General features: G+C 40.5%; 1 protein-coding gene across 1 annotated transcript in view; it reads left to right on the forward strand.

Annotated features, from left to right (window-relative positions):
* The window catches only part of LOC143784492 (sodium channel protein type 2 subunit alpha-like), a 235500-nt gene that overhangs the window by 124127 nt on the left and 94411 nt on the right, over positions 1–16962 (forward strand). Inside the window, exons 7-12 of the mRNA XM_077272790.1 lie at positions 3334–3606; positions 7250–7313; positions 10461–10602; positions 11738–11944; positions 12222–12506; positions 13795–14142. Of these exons, the coding sequence (XP_077128905.1) occupies positions 3334–3606; positions 7250–7313; positions 10461–10602; positions 11738–11944; positions 12222–12506; positions 13795–14142 (1319 nt within the window). The remainder of the gene's footprint in view (positions 1–3333; positions 3607–7249; positions 7314–10460; positions 10603–11737; positions 11945–12221; positions 12507–13794; positions 14143–16962) is intronic.

The raw sequence follows: 16962 nt of genomic DNA on the forward strand, positions 1-16962 counted from the left end.
CCTGGTAACCTGACTAGTTGAGAACAATAGGGGTAAGTGTAGAAAATAAAATTAGAGTATAAACATTTACATAAGTGTGTGCATATGTTTGGAAAGTAAGGCAAGGAGTGGAAAAAAGGTCCAGTCCGAGTATGCCTTCCAAGACAACATATGCACACCCAGGTGATATAATAAATACTATTACTCGTACAAAGGCAAATGACTCCTAGATGAAGCATTTCTATGCGAAACGCCTGTTGGGTGCAGTGGGCCCCTGGGTGATTCCACTCCTGACTGGCATTTGACTTTGTACAGATATTAGTATTTATTATATCACTTGTGCGTGCATATGTTGGGATTCTTTATCAATACTTGGAAGCCAAAATCAAGAGTGGAGCAATCAGAGGAAAACTATTATAGAAACACGTTGTTAGAGTTGGCGGAACGCACTAAATAAAATATAATAAAGTGCATTCGCCACCCGGAGTCCACTGTGCAGGGATGGTAAACTGCAGCTAGTAAGGACAATGGAGAAACAAAAACAGTGAACGGATAGTTTATAGTTTTAGTATAGTTTAGTTTATAGCACTGAATTAAATGTCATTCAGTGCTGAAACACGTGCTGTGCCAATCGCACACAGCGACGGAAAGATACTCTGCAGCAGAGCTGTGTTATAGGCACACAGCCACAGAGTTATTTAGACGCTAAACGCGAACCCTGTTAACTTCACAGGGGTTCACTACCTCACTGAGGCAAGGGAACCGGTAGAAGACTCAAACACAGAGCGCGCACACACAGAACTCCTCTCCGGAGAAGCCAGAATTCTAAAGGCTAAACGCTGTTGTGATCCTAGTGGTAGAGGATCTCTGAAGTTCCTGCTAAGTCCGCAAACACAAAATCTAGCTCATAGGGAGGTGGTAACTAGGCTGACCAAATATCTAATCCTAACACAACAACTAACAGTAGCCGGGGAACGTGCCTACGTTGATTCTAGACGTCTCGCACCAGCCGGAGAACTAACTAACCCTTTCAGAGAAAATAAGACCTCACTTGCCTCCAGAGAAGGGACCCAAAAAGGTATGATACAAGCCCCCAACAAATAATAACGGTGAGGTAAGAAGAAAAGACAAACGTAAGTAAGAACTAGATTTAGCAAAGTGAGGCCCACTAATTAATAGCAGAAAATAGAAAGAGGACTTATACGGTCAGCAAAAACCCTACCAAAATATCCACGCTGAATATCCAAGAACCCCCGCACCGACTAACGGTGTGGGGGGAGAATATCAGCCCCCTAGAGCTTCCAGCAAAAATCAAGAATCACATTGTAACAAGCTGGAACAAAATAGCAGTAATGCGGATTAACAAAATAAGGAAGCAGGACTTAGCTTATCTTGCAAAAAGCAGGAGACCAGGAGACAGGAGCCAAAAGACATAGACTGATTACATCGATTCCAGGCACTAGACTGAATATCCAGGAAGTCTAAATAGGAACACCCAAGGCCTAACGACCCAGGTGGGGACAAACCTGGAGAAAGGCAATCCAAGTGTAATACCGCTAGTGATCACAAGAGGGAGCCAAGAAATACAATTCATAACAAAACGCCAGCCCTGAACCCACACAAACTATCTCCTCTCCGGAGGTGCCGGAATTCTAAAGGCCCTAGGCCTGCCTTGTGCACATGCAAACAAGTCCACACTTACCGTTAGGGTCCACACTCTCACAACATAAATGATCTTAGCGCACCGACGGGTGCACCAAAGATCCTTTTGTAGATTTTGCCAATCAGACAGGACCTTGCTCACGGGCCAATCCGAAGCCGGACCAGGACTTGAGCATGTGATGGCCGACCACCAATGAGAAGTCGCCTCAAGAGCATGCTCAGTAGAGCAAATCTTGGACTTCGTCTCAGGAGAGATCGCTCGCTGCTGTCTATTATTAGTTACCAAAGCTGAACCTGGAGAGGCAGCGGTAACCATGCACACAGACTGAGTCTGAGCAAGACGACGAGACCATCGTCTTTGCTGAGCAGCATCCACTTCAATCGGGACAGAATGGGAGACTGCAGAGGAAGATAGGGCTTGGGATCTATGCTGTGCAGAGGAAGAATCCCAACGCCTAACACATGTTGCCACTTCTGCATTTATCACTCACTCCTGGTTTTGGCTTACAAATACTGACCAAATACTGAATGTGTGAACGTGGCCTTACACTCTAGATAGCTGTCATCCTACAGCTATTCCTTCCTGGCTCCCATACACAAGTACGCTTAACTCGTCTGAATGTGCATGTATTCCTAATGGGAAGAAGGGATTAAAGCCACTGTCAGAAATCTTTGACTTTTGCATACCATGCCCGAGAACAAAAAATATTTCTCTTCAACTGAACTTATTCAGCAGGGGAAGGCTGCATGCCCACAATCAGGAATAGCAGATACATAAACTGATAGATAATAGATAGATAGATATTAAAAATATTATTCTTGAATGTTATGAAATGGTTGTTTGAAGACATCAGAAGCAACTTGTATTTTCTAAAGTGCTTTCTTTTAAAATAACATGATGCGACATAAACCAAAGGAGTGATATATACAAATTCTCATTAAAGGGTTAGTCCTTTCTTCACAAATGGGTATATTGTCGGATAGTGCTTGTAATTACAAGCAATTTTGCAACTTACTCCTTATTGAAGTTTTCAGCCGTTCTTGAGATATTAACACTTTCCTTTCCTGTTGTTGACAGCTCATTGCCTTGGAGACCAACCACAGCTACTAGACAGCAGAACACACGCAGTGCTTACAAGCTCTTTTCTATCGCTCTTGTAAGAACTGTTTTGAAGATGACCAGAATCGCTAAAATGCACTGTTAGCTCAAAATCTCAGCAGTGCTGACAAGCTACACAGCAGAGGTGGTCGGTCTTCTAGGCAATAATTTGTAAACAAAAGAAAAGTGTTTATATCTCAAGAACGGTTGCAAATTTTAATAAGCGGTAAATTGCAAAAATGCTTGTTTATACAAGCCCCATCCAACAATCTATATATGAAGATGAGAATAACCCTTTAAAAGTAACTTCTTTCATAATGCCACTACAAAAAAAAGAGCCATATATATTTATTTCACAAGCTGACATTTCGTAAGGTGCATCACCCTCTGCGAGGCACAAGAAGTCACAAATTTGTCCACGTCTCCAACTCATTTCACTGTTTCCCATCAGCTTCAGGCTGTCCATTGTGTTATCTGCTGTGTGTCAGTGTTTGTCCTGGCTTCTGCATGCAAATAATTCACTGTACTCTTATAATAATGTAACCTGATGGTGCTCATATGGAAAAAACGCAATGATGTGCTTCTGATCTTAGGATTGAAGACCATTGTGGGGGCCCTGATCCAGTCGGTTAAGAAGCTTTCGGATGTGATGATTCTCACAGTGTTTTGTCTGAGTGTCTTTGCACTAATAGGACTGCAGCTATTTATGGGACACCTAAGGAATAAATGTTTACTTTGGCCACCACTCTACAATAATCACGGAATCAATATAACTTCCTATATCAACGGCACAATGGATGCAAACAGCACATTCTTCAACAGTACCTTTCCAGAGTTCAACTGGCAGGAATACGTTGAAGACGAATGTAAGCTAATGAATAAGTTCTCGCTGACTGTGTTGTGGTATGGTGATCGTGGGACACGGGAATAGATCGTAAATCTGGAAATTAAAATTTGCGATATATTTTTTAAAACTAGCCATTAGTTAATATTTCTAAAATCAACTCAGAATTTTTCCAGTGGAATCCAATAAATAGGGTATGTGCACACGTTAAGTATTTGCTGCGTTTTTGTCTCGTTTTTACCCCACGCAGTTTTGTCACAAAAAGTTTATTCATTACCTAGTACAAGCAAAGTGAATGAATTCCTGGAGTCTCATGCCCAAGATGCTTTTTTTTCTTGCAGAGTAAAAGCTGTGTCAAATCTGCAGAATATTGGCAACGATTTTCACCCATTCCAATGCATGGGAAAAAATGAAAATAAAAAACGCGGCAAAAATTAGGCAAATACACATGCATTTTAAGAAGTGTTTTTCCTGCCAACACATCAGTATTTGCTGTAGATTTTTTCTGTTGCGTTGAACGTGTGGACATATCCATAGACTAGTGCACAAAGAGTTTATTTTAGAAGTTTTTTGGAGCAGATTTTGAAAAATTGCTTTAAAAAAAAAAACCTTCTTATTATTTACTCCTGTTGTAAATCCATATTTATGTTCATATGTTCAGTGTTTTGAGCGTTTTTTCCCACTTTAGATTTTTCAAAATCTAAAGTGGGAAAAATCTTTCAAGATTGCTGGTGGAAGAAAAAAATGAAAGTTCTTGTCACTACTTTGAACGGCCCACCTGGTGCAATCCAATCCAAACTAGGTATTGTCCCATCAAAAGGCTGCAAAAAATGCTTCAGAAAAAAATCTCTCACAAAACTCTTTAAGAAACTCTTCAAAACCACTTCATAAAATTAGAAAGAACTCAAAGAAGGAGCCGTTTTCACTAGAAAAACAAAGTTTTTGCCTAAAAATAAACTCTGTCTACATATAGCCCTTAGATGCCCATGGATGTTCTTGCTGCTTGTTTCTGCCTCCTATCCTGGAAGTGAAGCCATTTTGGCTAAATGTTTCTCCAGTAGATGCCCTATTTTACAGATTTCTTTTAATGTGTAGGTTCAATGTACAGATGTTTTCGTTTTACCTTTCTGCAAATTTCAGTAAGGACTTCAATTTTTCGCAATTCAAATTCAATTGATAGTCACAACATACTAACAAAACCCCTGACCAACTCCAAACTACATGACATCCAGTGGATGGTCACAAATATAGACAGAAATAGCAGAAGCAACTCAGGGTGGAATATCACAAAGCCAAGATTCTTTTCAAAGACGGTCAATGTGTGTCACTCATCTCGGAATATGTCAAACCATGAAGGCAAAGTTGCATCTTCAAACAGCATCGGAAAGCAGATGGTTTTGGCAAGCGGCGAAACAATGCCGCTAAGCCGAACTGTTAGTCATTCAGGAGCACACTGCCCTCCTGGCAAGCAGGAAGGAGGCAGAGGAGAGTTATGTTCCTGAAGAACAATCATGAGAACCACCCTTTAATGATAACGTGAAGCCTGTGGTTCACAGATAAACCATATAGAAGACCATCATAAATGGTGATCTGTGGTTTGTTGATGGTCGACAAGGGCTTTTCTCCATTCATAGCTTCAGATCTTGGTGAACACATTTCCTAATACCGTATCTTGCTAGTAATTCACATTAGTGTTGGCCAAAATTTCGAGAAAACTCCCTTCGTGAGACATAGTATTCCTGCCGCCTATGAACCTATCTATATTCAGAAGAAAAAGGGAAGATCAGCTCACCTTGGAAGTTCCAGATTCATAATGCATGGAAATCTTGTAGTATTGAAGGTTCCAGACAAAAGATATGGAAAAGAATCAAGCAATTGAATCCTTCAAAAATGAAAATGTATTCAAACATATATATTAAAATCACCAAAACTCCAAATTCAACACAAATGAAAACTCCAGGCGCGTTTTGGACACTGCCTTTTCTGAAACATGTCTGATATATGGGTGTTGGATCTGTATGTTTTGGCTTTTAATGTATATTTTTTAATAATTGTACATTGTTTTGTTTAGACTAATGGCCTGTAAGGCTCGAAACGCATAGACCTGGTGTCCACCATGTTTTTGGGATTGATTCTGACGGAATACAGGCTGAACTGGATGGACAAATGTTTTTGTTTGGCCTTGCTAACTATGTTACATTTTTTAAGGATTTGCTTGCTGGATTTTTTTTTCATATCTGTTATCTAAATTCAGAACTCTCTCCTGCCCAGTTTCAGCTTTAGTCTCCCGGTTTCAGTCTTTGGCCACATTCACACTACTGTGCATATTACAGCCGCAATACTAGGACCCTCGATGCTTCACAGTTTGGTTTGCGTGAATGCAGCTGCATCGTTGTCGTCTGAGCAAGAACTTGTTCTTGTCAACCTGTTGCACAAAACACATCTTTTCAATTGTTAATCAGCATATTATACGTTTTATTTGAAATCATGCCAAAAAATAATCTATAAAAACTAATGACTATGTTACTTGTTTTTTAATATGACTTTTCTACTGCAGTTTTATAGCCGGTATTATGCTGAGTAACTGGTAGTTACACCATGGATCATGTTTCATGTCATATATGGTCCTCTTGATAAGTACCTGTCGTCTTTATCTCATAGAAGTTTGTCTCGGGGGGGAATACATATCTTTGAAATCTACATGCCATATTATGGAGAGGTGTAAACCCATTTAATTCAGTTTTAATCTCGAAATACATAGAAACTGATGACAGACAATTTATTACAAATAGTTTAGAGTACCAAAAATATACTCTAACCATGTATTTTATTACTACGATTTTCTGGCTTGTTTATAACCTGATGAAGTGATAAATTCCGAAAATATATTGAGAATTAAATGGTCGTAGCATATGACTGTGGCCTCTTTAATGATTTTCTTTCAATGACTGGCTCCTGGCCAATCACTGAAAATGTTGGGCAGCGCAAATGAACCCCATTGTGCTGGAGAAACTTTGGGGACAGCCCAATGTTAAACAAACACTCCTCCCATCAAAATTTGTATCCTCTTACTATATTGCAATCATCATATTATATAGCACTGTGTACTAACAATTGCTCATTTTGCCTTTCTACCCAGTTACTTCTTCTCTTTTCCATTAGGTCTATGACATCACGAGATTAAAAAGTGACTGAATCCTTCTAAGCTCTATGTAGAAACAGGAGGTCAATTTTCACTGCATGAGTCATGAGTCACTGCAAAAGTCCCTGATAGGAGGAGGAAGAGCAGCTGGGTTAAGAGTTTAAGAGTGAGATGATAAATGCAGGGAAAAATGACTTCCTTTTTCTAAATAGAGCAAAGAAGAGAGAAGAGTTAACAGGGTAAAGAGGCAAAATGAGCAATTGTAAAATTGTAAGTACACAATGTTGTATAATATGATGATTGCAGTATACTAAAAGGATGCAAAGTTTGATGGGAGGAGGAGGGCTTCTTTAAATCACTGCTGTGGCCCTTAATTCTTAGGATGCATTCAACCCCTGATCTTAAAATAATCGGGGCCGATCCTAATAATCAGCTGGGAAGTAAACTATAAATTGCAAATTTACTGTGCACAATGGAATTACAGTAATTACATTTCTCCTCTGCATTTTTTCTGTTTCTGCAGCTCACTTATACAGGTTAGAAGGTTTTAGGGACTTTTTGCTCTGTGGCAACTCTTCAGATGCAGGGTAAGACTGTTTTGCAATCATTTTTACTGTTCAGTCATGAAATATTGCCCTAGCAATCCTTGACAATTCTTTGGATTGCACTGAAATTAAAAAAAGAACTCCCGTTATTTTTTATTTCTATACCTGTGTATTTGTTAATGCAGTGTCAGTGTATTAATATACTCACCGATCGCCGTCTTCTTCTGATTCGCCAGCACACACTAAGGTTTATGTGTGACCCGGAAGTGGCTTTTAAAATGTAAGCCTATGTAGTTTCAGAACAAGGCTACATAGACTTATATTGTAAAAGTGACTTCCGGCTAAGGCATAGAGCCAATAAAACAAAATAACAGAAGTGATTATTTAATAATTTTATATTTTTTCCAACTCAAGAAAAATCCTTTACGGGGTTTTCTACTTTCAGGAAAATGGCCCTTAAACACTTTAAAATACCTAAAGTAATAAACAGGGGAGATACTCATCCTCCCTGGGTTCAGCGCAGGTTCTGTGCCACTACTTGGGTCTTGTTTTGTCTGCATTTGTTATGCCACAACATTTAGCATCACCACTGCAGCCGATCACTGCAGACTTGTGAATCCGGCTTCAGCAGTTGCAGCAGCGTGACCACAAGCATGCTATTTGCATATATGCGGTCATGTGCTGACTAGACATGTGCGACGTAGCTCCATGCAAGTGTATTGAGACCGGACAAGTCTAGTTGGAATGTGGCCAGAAGTGTGCAGATCACATACTTGCGGTCACATGACCATCGGCTCCCAGCGCTGGCACTGGAGAATCTTTACTTGGCGAAGTACATATGATGTAAGGATTCACAGGTTTGCAGTCGCGTAAAGTGACTGCAGAATTGTAGCCTACGGCCAGATAACCCCTTCAACATTACCTTTTGGTGATGGTGTTACCAGACGCACCACTTCTGACCCACAATTCTCCCTTAATCAGAAGTCCTGGATTGCCTCCAAGGCTTATAACCAAGCACTGAGCCCATGGAGGAGTGTGAAATCCCAATATAATAATGTCAAGTCTCTAACATATGTAATCTAATGTACAATGTAATAGTCACTAAGGTGGTCTAAGGATTTCTGGTGGAATTCAACTTATGGGGTGCCCGACATTGCTATCTTCTGGTCATTTAGTTGCTGTACGGGTGCATGACACTTGTATCAAATTCTGATGTTTTAGATTACCATAAGTTGTAATTCAGCACAAGATTACCATGTCAGCGTATACCTCTAATATGGGGCAATTCGCATCTCTCTCATGGAGTGCCTTGCGAAAGTATTCGGCCCCCTGGAACTTTTCAACCTTTTCCCACATATCGTGCTTCAAACATAAAGATACCAAATGTAAATTTTTGGTGAAGAATCAACAACAAGTGGAACACAATTGTGAAGTTGAATGAAATTTATTGGTTATTTAAATTTTTGTGGAAATTAAAAAACTGAAAAGTGGGGCGTGCAATATTATTTGGCCCCTTTAACTGAATACTTTGTTGCGCCACCTTTTGCTGCGATTACAGCTGCAAGTCGCTTGGGGTATGTCTCTATCAGTTTTGTACATCGAGAGACTGAAATTCTTGCCCATTCCTTCTTGGCAAACAGCTCGAGCTCAGTGAGGTTTGATGGAGATCGTTTGTGAACAGAAGTTTTCAGCTCTTTCCACAGATTCTCAATTGGATTGAGGTCTGGACTCTGACTTGGCCATTCTAACACCTGGATACATTTATTTGTGAATCATTCCATTGTAGATTTTGCTTTATGTTTGGGATCATTGTCTTGTTGGAAGACAAATCTCCGTCCCAGTCTCAGGTCTTTTGCAGACTCCAACAGGTTTTCTTCAAGAATGGTCCTGTATTTGGCTCCATCCATCTTCCCATCAATTTTAACCATCTTCCCTGTCCCTGCTGAAGAAAAGCAGGCCCAAACCATGATGCTGCCACCCCCATGTTTGACAGTGGGGATGGTGTGTTCAGGGTGATGAGCTGTGTTGCCTTTATGCCAAATATAACGTTCGGCATTGTTACCAAAAAGTCAGATTTTGGTTTCATCTCACCAGAGCACCTTCTTTCACATGTTTGGGGTGTCTCCCAAGTGGCTTGTTGCAAACTTTAAATTACACTTTTTATGGATATCTTTGAGAAATGGCTTTCTTCTTGCCACTCTTCCATAAAGGCCAGATTTGTGGAGTGCACGACTGAATGTTGTCCTATGGTGGACAGACTGTCCCAACTCAGCTGTAGATCTCTGCAGTTCATCCAGAGTGATCATGGGCTTCTTGGCTGCATCTCTGATCAGTATTCTTCTTGTTTGAGATTAAAGTTTAGAGGGACGGCCGGGTCTTGGTAGATTTGCAGTGGTATGATACTCCTTCCATTTCAATATGATCGCTTACACAGTGCTCCTTGGGATGTTTAAAGTTTTGGAAATATTTTTTTATCCAAATCCGGCTTTAAAGTTCTCCACAACAGTATCACGGACACTGTTGTGTTCCTTGGTCTTCTTGATGTTCTCTGTGCTTCAAACAGAACCCTGAGACTATCACAGAGCAGGTGCATTTATACGGAGACTTGATGACCCACAGGTGGATTATATTTATCATCATTAGGCATTTAGGACAACATTGGATCATTCAGAGATCCACAATGAACTTCTGGAGTGAGTTTGCTGCACTGAAAGTAAAGGGGTCGAATAATATTGCACGCCCCACTTTTCAGTTTTTGAATTTCCAAAAAAAATTTAAAATAACCAATACATTTCGTTCAGCTTCACAATTGTGTTCCACTTGTTGTTGATTCTTCACCAAAAATTTACATTTGGTATCTTTATGTTTGAAGCATGATATGTGGGAAAAGGTTGAAAAGTTCCAGGGGGCCGAATACTTTCGCAAGGCACTGTATGTTGAACTGGGATGGATCCGTGTCTTCTTTCAACCTTGACAAATACAAAATACAATAGGAATCCTATAAAAGTGTAATTTTCATTTTGTGACTATCTGCGGCATGAATCAAATTTACCAGAAATCATGAACGCGCAGAACACATATTGTTGTATGATTGTGGTGACTCTTAATTCTAATAATATTACCATATGTTTTTCCTGACTGTTCCTTATCTACTTACGTATGTATTTGCTTTTTTATTGCTGCGTTTAGTCAGTGCCCGGAAGGATACGTGTGCATTAAAATCGGAAGAAACCCTAACTACGGCTACACAAGTTTTGACACATTCAGCTGGGCTTTCTTATCCTTATTTCGGCTGATGACACAAGACTACTGGGAAAACTTATATCAACTGGTGAGTATTTTGTTGTTAAAGGTGTTTTGTGTTTTACAGGAACCATAACTTGACGTTCCTGGGAACCAATGTAAAATCTCCACCTACCAAGCACAAGTTTTGAAAGTGATCACATTGAAAGTTGCAGAATGACTTACATACACCGGTGCCACGCCACTGCATCACTCATACCGTACACTCTTGGGTATTACACTGTATAATACCAGAACTGATCATAAAACTCATGAAAATAAATATCTAAAGACAACTGATTATAATATGATGGGAGATTTTAGGTGAGTCCAAAAAATTATTTGGTATTCAACTTTTTTTGGCCTACTGGTTTTTCCACGAGGCACCATTTCTTAGACAGACCAATTTTTACCTTTCCAACTAACACTATATAATATAAATGAGCCAATTGATTTGCAGATCCTAGTCCAGCAGCCACGTCAGTAGTCAGGGGAAGATGGACAGGGGCCCTGCAAATTGCCTCCTACTTGATCCAGTGCCCGGCTGCTCTTTTGATAAGCCAGCATAGCATGACGTCATCAGTGCGGCATAACGCATGCACAACATCGTGCCAGGCTGGCTAATCGAAAGATGATACAAAAATAGGAGGTGGTTCTCCGGACTCTGTGGCTGCTGGACCAGGGTCCCCCAATTTTATTCTCTCATCTCTAGTAAAAAGGTTCTTACTAAAATTATAGTCAATAATATTTTTTTTGTACTTAAAAAAGTGTACAGCATTGAGTGATTTCCGTTCCATGGTCCCTATAAATTCAAACACCCCAGTATCAGAAGTACCCACAATTACTGGCAAGAACAAGCGATAAGAAAGAGCATCTCTCACTTTGGAGGATCTGGCGTGCAATACATGGACAGGCCATAGACTGGGCAATGCATAATATCCACTATCGGGTCAATGTATGGCACTTACACACTTACTGTGAAGATTCCCAACAGATTATATGTCATCACTTAGGACTCCAGCAATGGACTCCTTGTGACCTTCTCACCATCAATGGACCTTTAAAACAGTTAAAAAAAATAGCTAAAAACTATGTAGATGAAATGGACAACCTCTTTAGCACTGTAAGTTAGGAGTAGCTTGAAAATTGAATAAGGGGAAATAACTATATACTTTCTACTTCAGACCCTACGAGCTGCTGGGAAAACCTACATGATCTTCTTCGTATTGGTGATCTTCTTGGGCTCCTTCTATCTAGTGAACTTGATCTTGGCCGTTGTTGCCATGGCTTATGAAGAGCAGAACCAGGCAACTCTAGAAGAAGCCGAACAGAAGGAAACCGAATTTCAGCAAATGTTGGAACAGCTTAAAAAGCAACAAGAAGAAGCTCAGGTACACAATGTATATCCAGCTGTGCGTTTCATATGGTAATAAGATAATTTGCAACGTTCCCAAACAACTAATTTGTTTTGCATTGAGAGTCCCATTGCTTGTACTATAACGAAAACCATGGGGAAAAACAATGAAGATAAAATGCACCTTAATAAATTGTAACAATTGTTATATTCCACAAATCTAGTGTAATTTCTGACAACTTTACATACACTGTACCATTAATATCCTAATGCGGTATATACTGTCATAACTTTTTATGGTTTGCTTCTATCAGGCCGCAGCAGCAGCAGCCCTAAATTTATCAAGAGAGTATAGTGAAGATGGCGGCTTTGGGCCCCTTTCAGAAAGTTCATCAGAAGTTTCCAAGTTGAGTACAAAAAGCGCCAAAGATCGAAAAAACAAAATAAGACAGAAGAAGCGTGGGGGAGACCAAGAGAAAGGTGATGATGAAAAGTTTCCAAAGTCTGAATCTGAAACCAGTATTAAGAGAAAAGGTTTCCGTTTCTCCATTGAAGGCAATCGTTTGACTTATGAAAACAAGTTTTCCTCGCCCCATCAGGTATACTTTTAAAATGTTACCTGTTTTTATAACTATGTTAGTTTTGGGCCTGCAGCTTATATTTCCACTTTCTCATTGTGCCTTTCTGCGTTTGTTTTCCTTTATCTCCGTAACTCATCCCCTCTCCATAGAGTTTTAAAGCAGCAGGTGTAATCTGATCCCTCACTGCAGACAGATTTAAAGACAGATCCGAGAGTAATTGATCAGTGCAGGAGACAATAAAAATGACTGGTGGGGAAAGAAACAGATTTTTCTAATAAAATACATTACAAAGTTTCTTATCTTAACTTGTACTATTGATTTATGGGAAAAATGAAAGTGTAGTTACCATATAAGTGAAATTAAATGACTAGCATAAATTTCAAAAATATTTTTTTTTTATTGTAAATAGTAATGTTCGAACATGGTCGTATAAGGTGTTATCCGAGCATGCTCCGGTGCTAACCGAGTGTCTTCAGCATGCTGGAATAATATGTTCGAGTCCCTGTGGCTACATGTCTCGCAGCTGTTCGATAGCCGCAACACATACATGGATTGCCTGCTTTTGAGCATGCCAAAGACACTCGGTTACCACACGAGCATGGTCGGACAATGCCTTATCCGAGCACGTTTGCTCATCTCTAATTGTAAAACATAAAATATAGAGTGATTTTTTTTTTACCATGACCTCTTTTATACCTTGCATGTGGTTCACCGAAAGTGCTAGTTGCCATGTATTGTTTTTCCTGATTAGTATTGTTAGTATCATTTTCATACAAAGATAAGACAAACTAACTAGCTTCCTCCAAGTTCTCCTTTACATACCCATTCACGTAAAGGATTTGTCCAGCCCCCTCTATTTTTTCAAACCGGGACCAATATATGGTGTTAAAAAAAAAACTTTAAACCTTTTAATCCTCCACCACCCCTACACACCATTGCGAGGGCCCCCACTGGTGTACATGCTTCCTCTTCCTGTGGTCAGATATGGGAGTGCTGCAGCAAATCATTGGCTGCAGTGGTCACATTTCCATCTCATCTAGAAGAAGAGGCTCAAAGACTGATAGAGGGTATGGCTTGACCTGATACAAATAAAAGACAAAAAAATTAAAAGATTTGACAACTCTTAAAGCCTGGCATTGCACATGCTGTTTTTGATTTTTTTTTTGAGCTAGACACAGATGTGGATCCAATAGAAGGAAGGTCAAGGGAAGACTTATAGTACTCCTTTCCTTGTATTTACTTGTGTGTAAGAAACAAAAACTAAAAACTAACATGTATTTGTTTTTCACTTACTTTTTCGTTACAGTCATTGCTGAGCATTCGTGGATCTCTGTTTTCTCCGAGACGGAACAGTAGAGCCAGCCTGTTCAGCTTTAGAAACCGTGCAAAAGACATGGGGTCAGAAAACGATTTTGCCGATGACGAACACAGCACCTTTGAAGACAATGAAAGCAGGAGAGGCTCCTTGTTTGTACCACACAGACACGTGGAAAGGCGGAACAGTAACATTAGCCAGACTAGCAAGACATCGAAGATCATACCAATGCTCCCAGCCAACGGCAAGATGCACAGCACCGTGGACTGCAACGGAGTGGTCTCTCTACTTGGTGGTCCATCTGTTACGACATCGCCTGTTGGATTACTCCTGCCAGAGGTGATAATAGATAAACCAACTTCTGATGACAATGTAAGGAAGATTTAACTAGTCTAGGCACAGTGGTGCCTTAATACCACAAATCTTTTATCCTCTCAACTGGATCTAGTGACAACTCTGGATCTGGTTGTTTCAGAGTTGTAGTGTTTTCTTTTTTCCTACTTTGACCTTTTTTTTACGTCAATTGAGTTTATGTCTGTCCCATCCCTAGAAATCATAGCTGAGGGCTTATTCCAGGGAACAGATGATAATATATGGTTGTCAGTAGCAAGAAATAGTCATTCAAACATAGTTATCTCCTCAATGTATTTGATTTAAGGGATTACGGGAAATTTTATTTAAATGTTTTCATATTAAAGCCTATTTTCTAAGAAACTTTGAATGATACTCACACAGTTTGATGACTCTGCATATAGTTGTTATCCCCACAAATACTTTCCCTTTTCTTTTCCATTATTTCCTGCTTCGGCTATTAATTGTGTGTCTTGGCTCTTTTCACAATAGTGTCACGGTTTTCATTCATAAGAGTCATGCCAGATTCATGCTAGTGTGAACAGAGCATTTGTCTGCTGGCCGATCCCTCCCAAGCCGCTTACATCACTGATAATGAGTGTCTAAAGATGGGCAAATATTATAGCAGATATTTTATGAGCAATTATTATTAATTCTCATGTTCAATCTCTGAGATACTATGTAACACTAGCATCCTTGACTGGAACGATCAGACATCTTTGTGTGTTTTCATAATAGGTGATCGGTATCAGATTTGCTCATCTTTGCATGCGATCTTTGTATTTCAGAATGAAGATATTGCGATCACTATTGATATTTTTCTGCAAAACATTGGGCAAAATATACCTTTTCATGAATTATAAAAATGTCTTTTTTTTCCGTGGATATTTTGTATATCTTGTAGTTTCTTATAAAATATATCAAAATGTCCATGGAATAGAGAACTGGCCAATCATTAAGATAGGGCCGGAACGGGCACAGCTAGAGTAGGCCCGGACATGACAAGGGTTTGAAAGTAGGAGCCTAGGTAAGAGTTGACTGCTAGTTTTGCACGTACACCGAAAGGGGTCAGTTAGAGGGCGTGGGTCAGAGGTCACGTCACATGGGGTGGATTTGGGCCAGGATTGGTTAATTCCGTTATAAGGGGTGGGGTATCTTAGGGTACCTTATAAGTAGAAGAGGATCATGGCGGCTTGGCCGCATTCGGGATACAGGACCAGGGAACATCTAGGACCCCTACAACAGGTCCTTGAAAGAAGTGGCTGAGAAACATGGCTGTGAGTGGTTGCAGGAGCAGCTGAACTGTGTGTTGGGAGCAAAAAACAATCCAGCGCACCCTTCTGCCCAACGCTGTCATCATCCAGAACACCTGAGCCCGAGGTCCCCTGATGATCTAGAAGGATAAGGAGCCCATCGCCACCCCAGACAGTGCCGAGTAAGCCCTTCCACAGTGGGAAGCCAGAACAGGGAGTCCAGGCATCAACGCGAATGCAAGAGAGAGGCGGGGCTCCATCCCCTGCTTCATATCGCGTGATGTCATCAAGGTCAGTCGTGGTCAATCTCCCAGCACCGGGTGATTACATGAGTCGGTGTAGGAAGTGATGGTATGGAGGCTGCAGCTAAGGGCTGGAGGGTCCAATGTCAGCGCTCAGATTGATGCCAGGGCATGGGGAGAGCCCCTCATGCAGTCATCATCTTCATCGGCCACTTCTCTTCTGATCAAACCTCAGACTGCAGGGAGGCACCGTAGGAAAACAGCAACAACCATTTCCATGCCAGTGGGGGAGTTAGTGAATGTATTGGCCCCTTGCACAGTTTCTGAACAGATTAACCCTTTGTCATGAGGGAAGATGGAAGATGAAGTACAATGCCCCCGTTCTTGTTTGAAGGCAGTTCCGGCTTCCACCCAGAGTTAGCCTGGTGAGAACCCTTTTGTATGTTTGTGTTGATATGTCGCCTCTCCTAACATGTCTAATGTGCGTAGTTTAGAAGAGCGTTTGTTGTCCTTAGTATGCAAATTGCTTCTTCAGAGAAAAAGAGGACTTGAACTCCATAGCGCCACCTGTTGGAAGTAGTGATCCTACAAGTCACAATCAACCCTTTAATGAGTCTTGCAATATGACTTAGGATAAAAGCCAAATCAGTATCTCTACAGTATCCCATTGTCCTTAGTAAACCCTGGAAATTCGGTTAGAGTACAAGGTTTTGATGATTTTTGGGGGGGCAATTTTTGGCTGGTTTAGGGGTGTGATGTCCAATTTTTCCCCACAGCCAATAGGTCAGGTTAACCTACTGGCTGTGGGGAAAACCTAGTGCTTTGGGTCGGAGGCAGAGGTAAGGAAGCATCCACCTCCCAGGCTTTGGTTCCTAGTACGTTAGTTTTGGGTACATCAGTTCCTGGTACATTAGTTCTGGATCAGCTTTTTCTGGGATGTTGCCTCCATGGGGTCTGCAGATCCTGGGATAAGGTTATATGATGCTGCTCATGGAGAGGTATATGTCTGTTTTGATGGCCCTTTGGTGGATCATGTAAAACAGCTAACTAGGGAAAAAATTTGGAAGGACAAGTATATGGAAATTTTTTCTTTACTCCCCTTGGCAAAATTTAATTTGATAAAGTAAAAGCCGATGAAAGTAAGAAAGAGGAGGAAGAAAAAAGGCAGTTTGATAATATATATGGTATTAACTGAAACTGGCTACAATCTTTGCTATTTTAGCCAGAGTGATCGGGGAAAAAGTCCCTCAGAATTGTTTGCCGTTATTTTGCTATATGGACTCTATAGGTGAGGCTTATAGGATTTCTGGTGC

The sequence above is a fragment of the Ranitomeya variabilis genome, chromosome 7 (genome assembly GCF_051348905.1).
Source record: "Ranitomeya variabilis isolate aRanVar5 chromosome 7, aRanVar5.hap1, whole genome shotgun sequence".
Lineage (NCBI taxonomy): Eukaryota > Metazoa > Chordata > Amphibia > Anura > Dendrobatidae > Ranitomeya > Ranitomeya variabilis.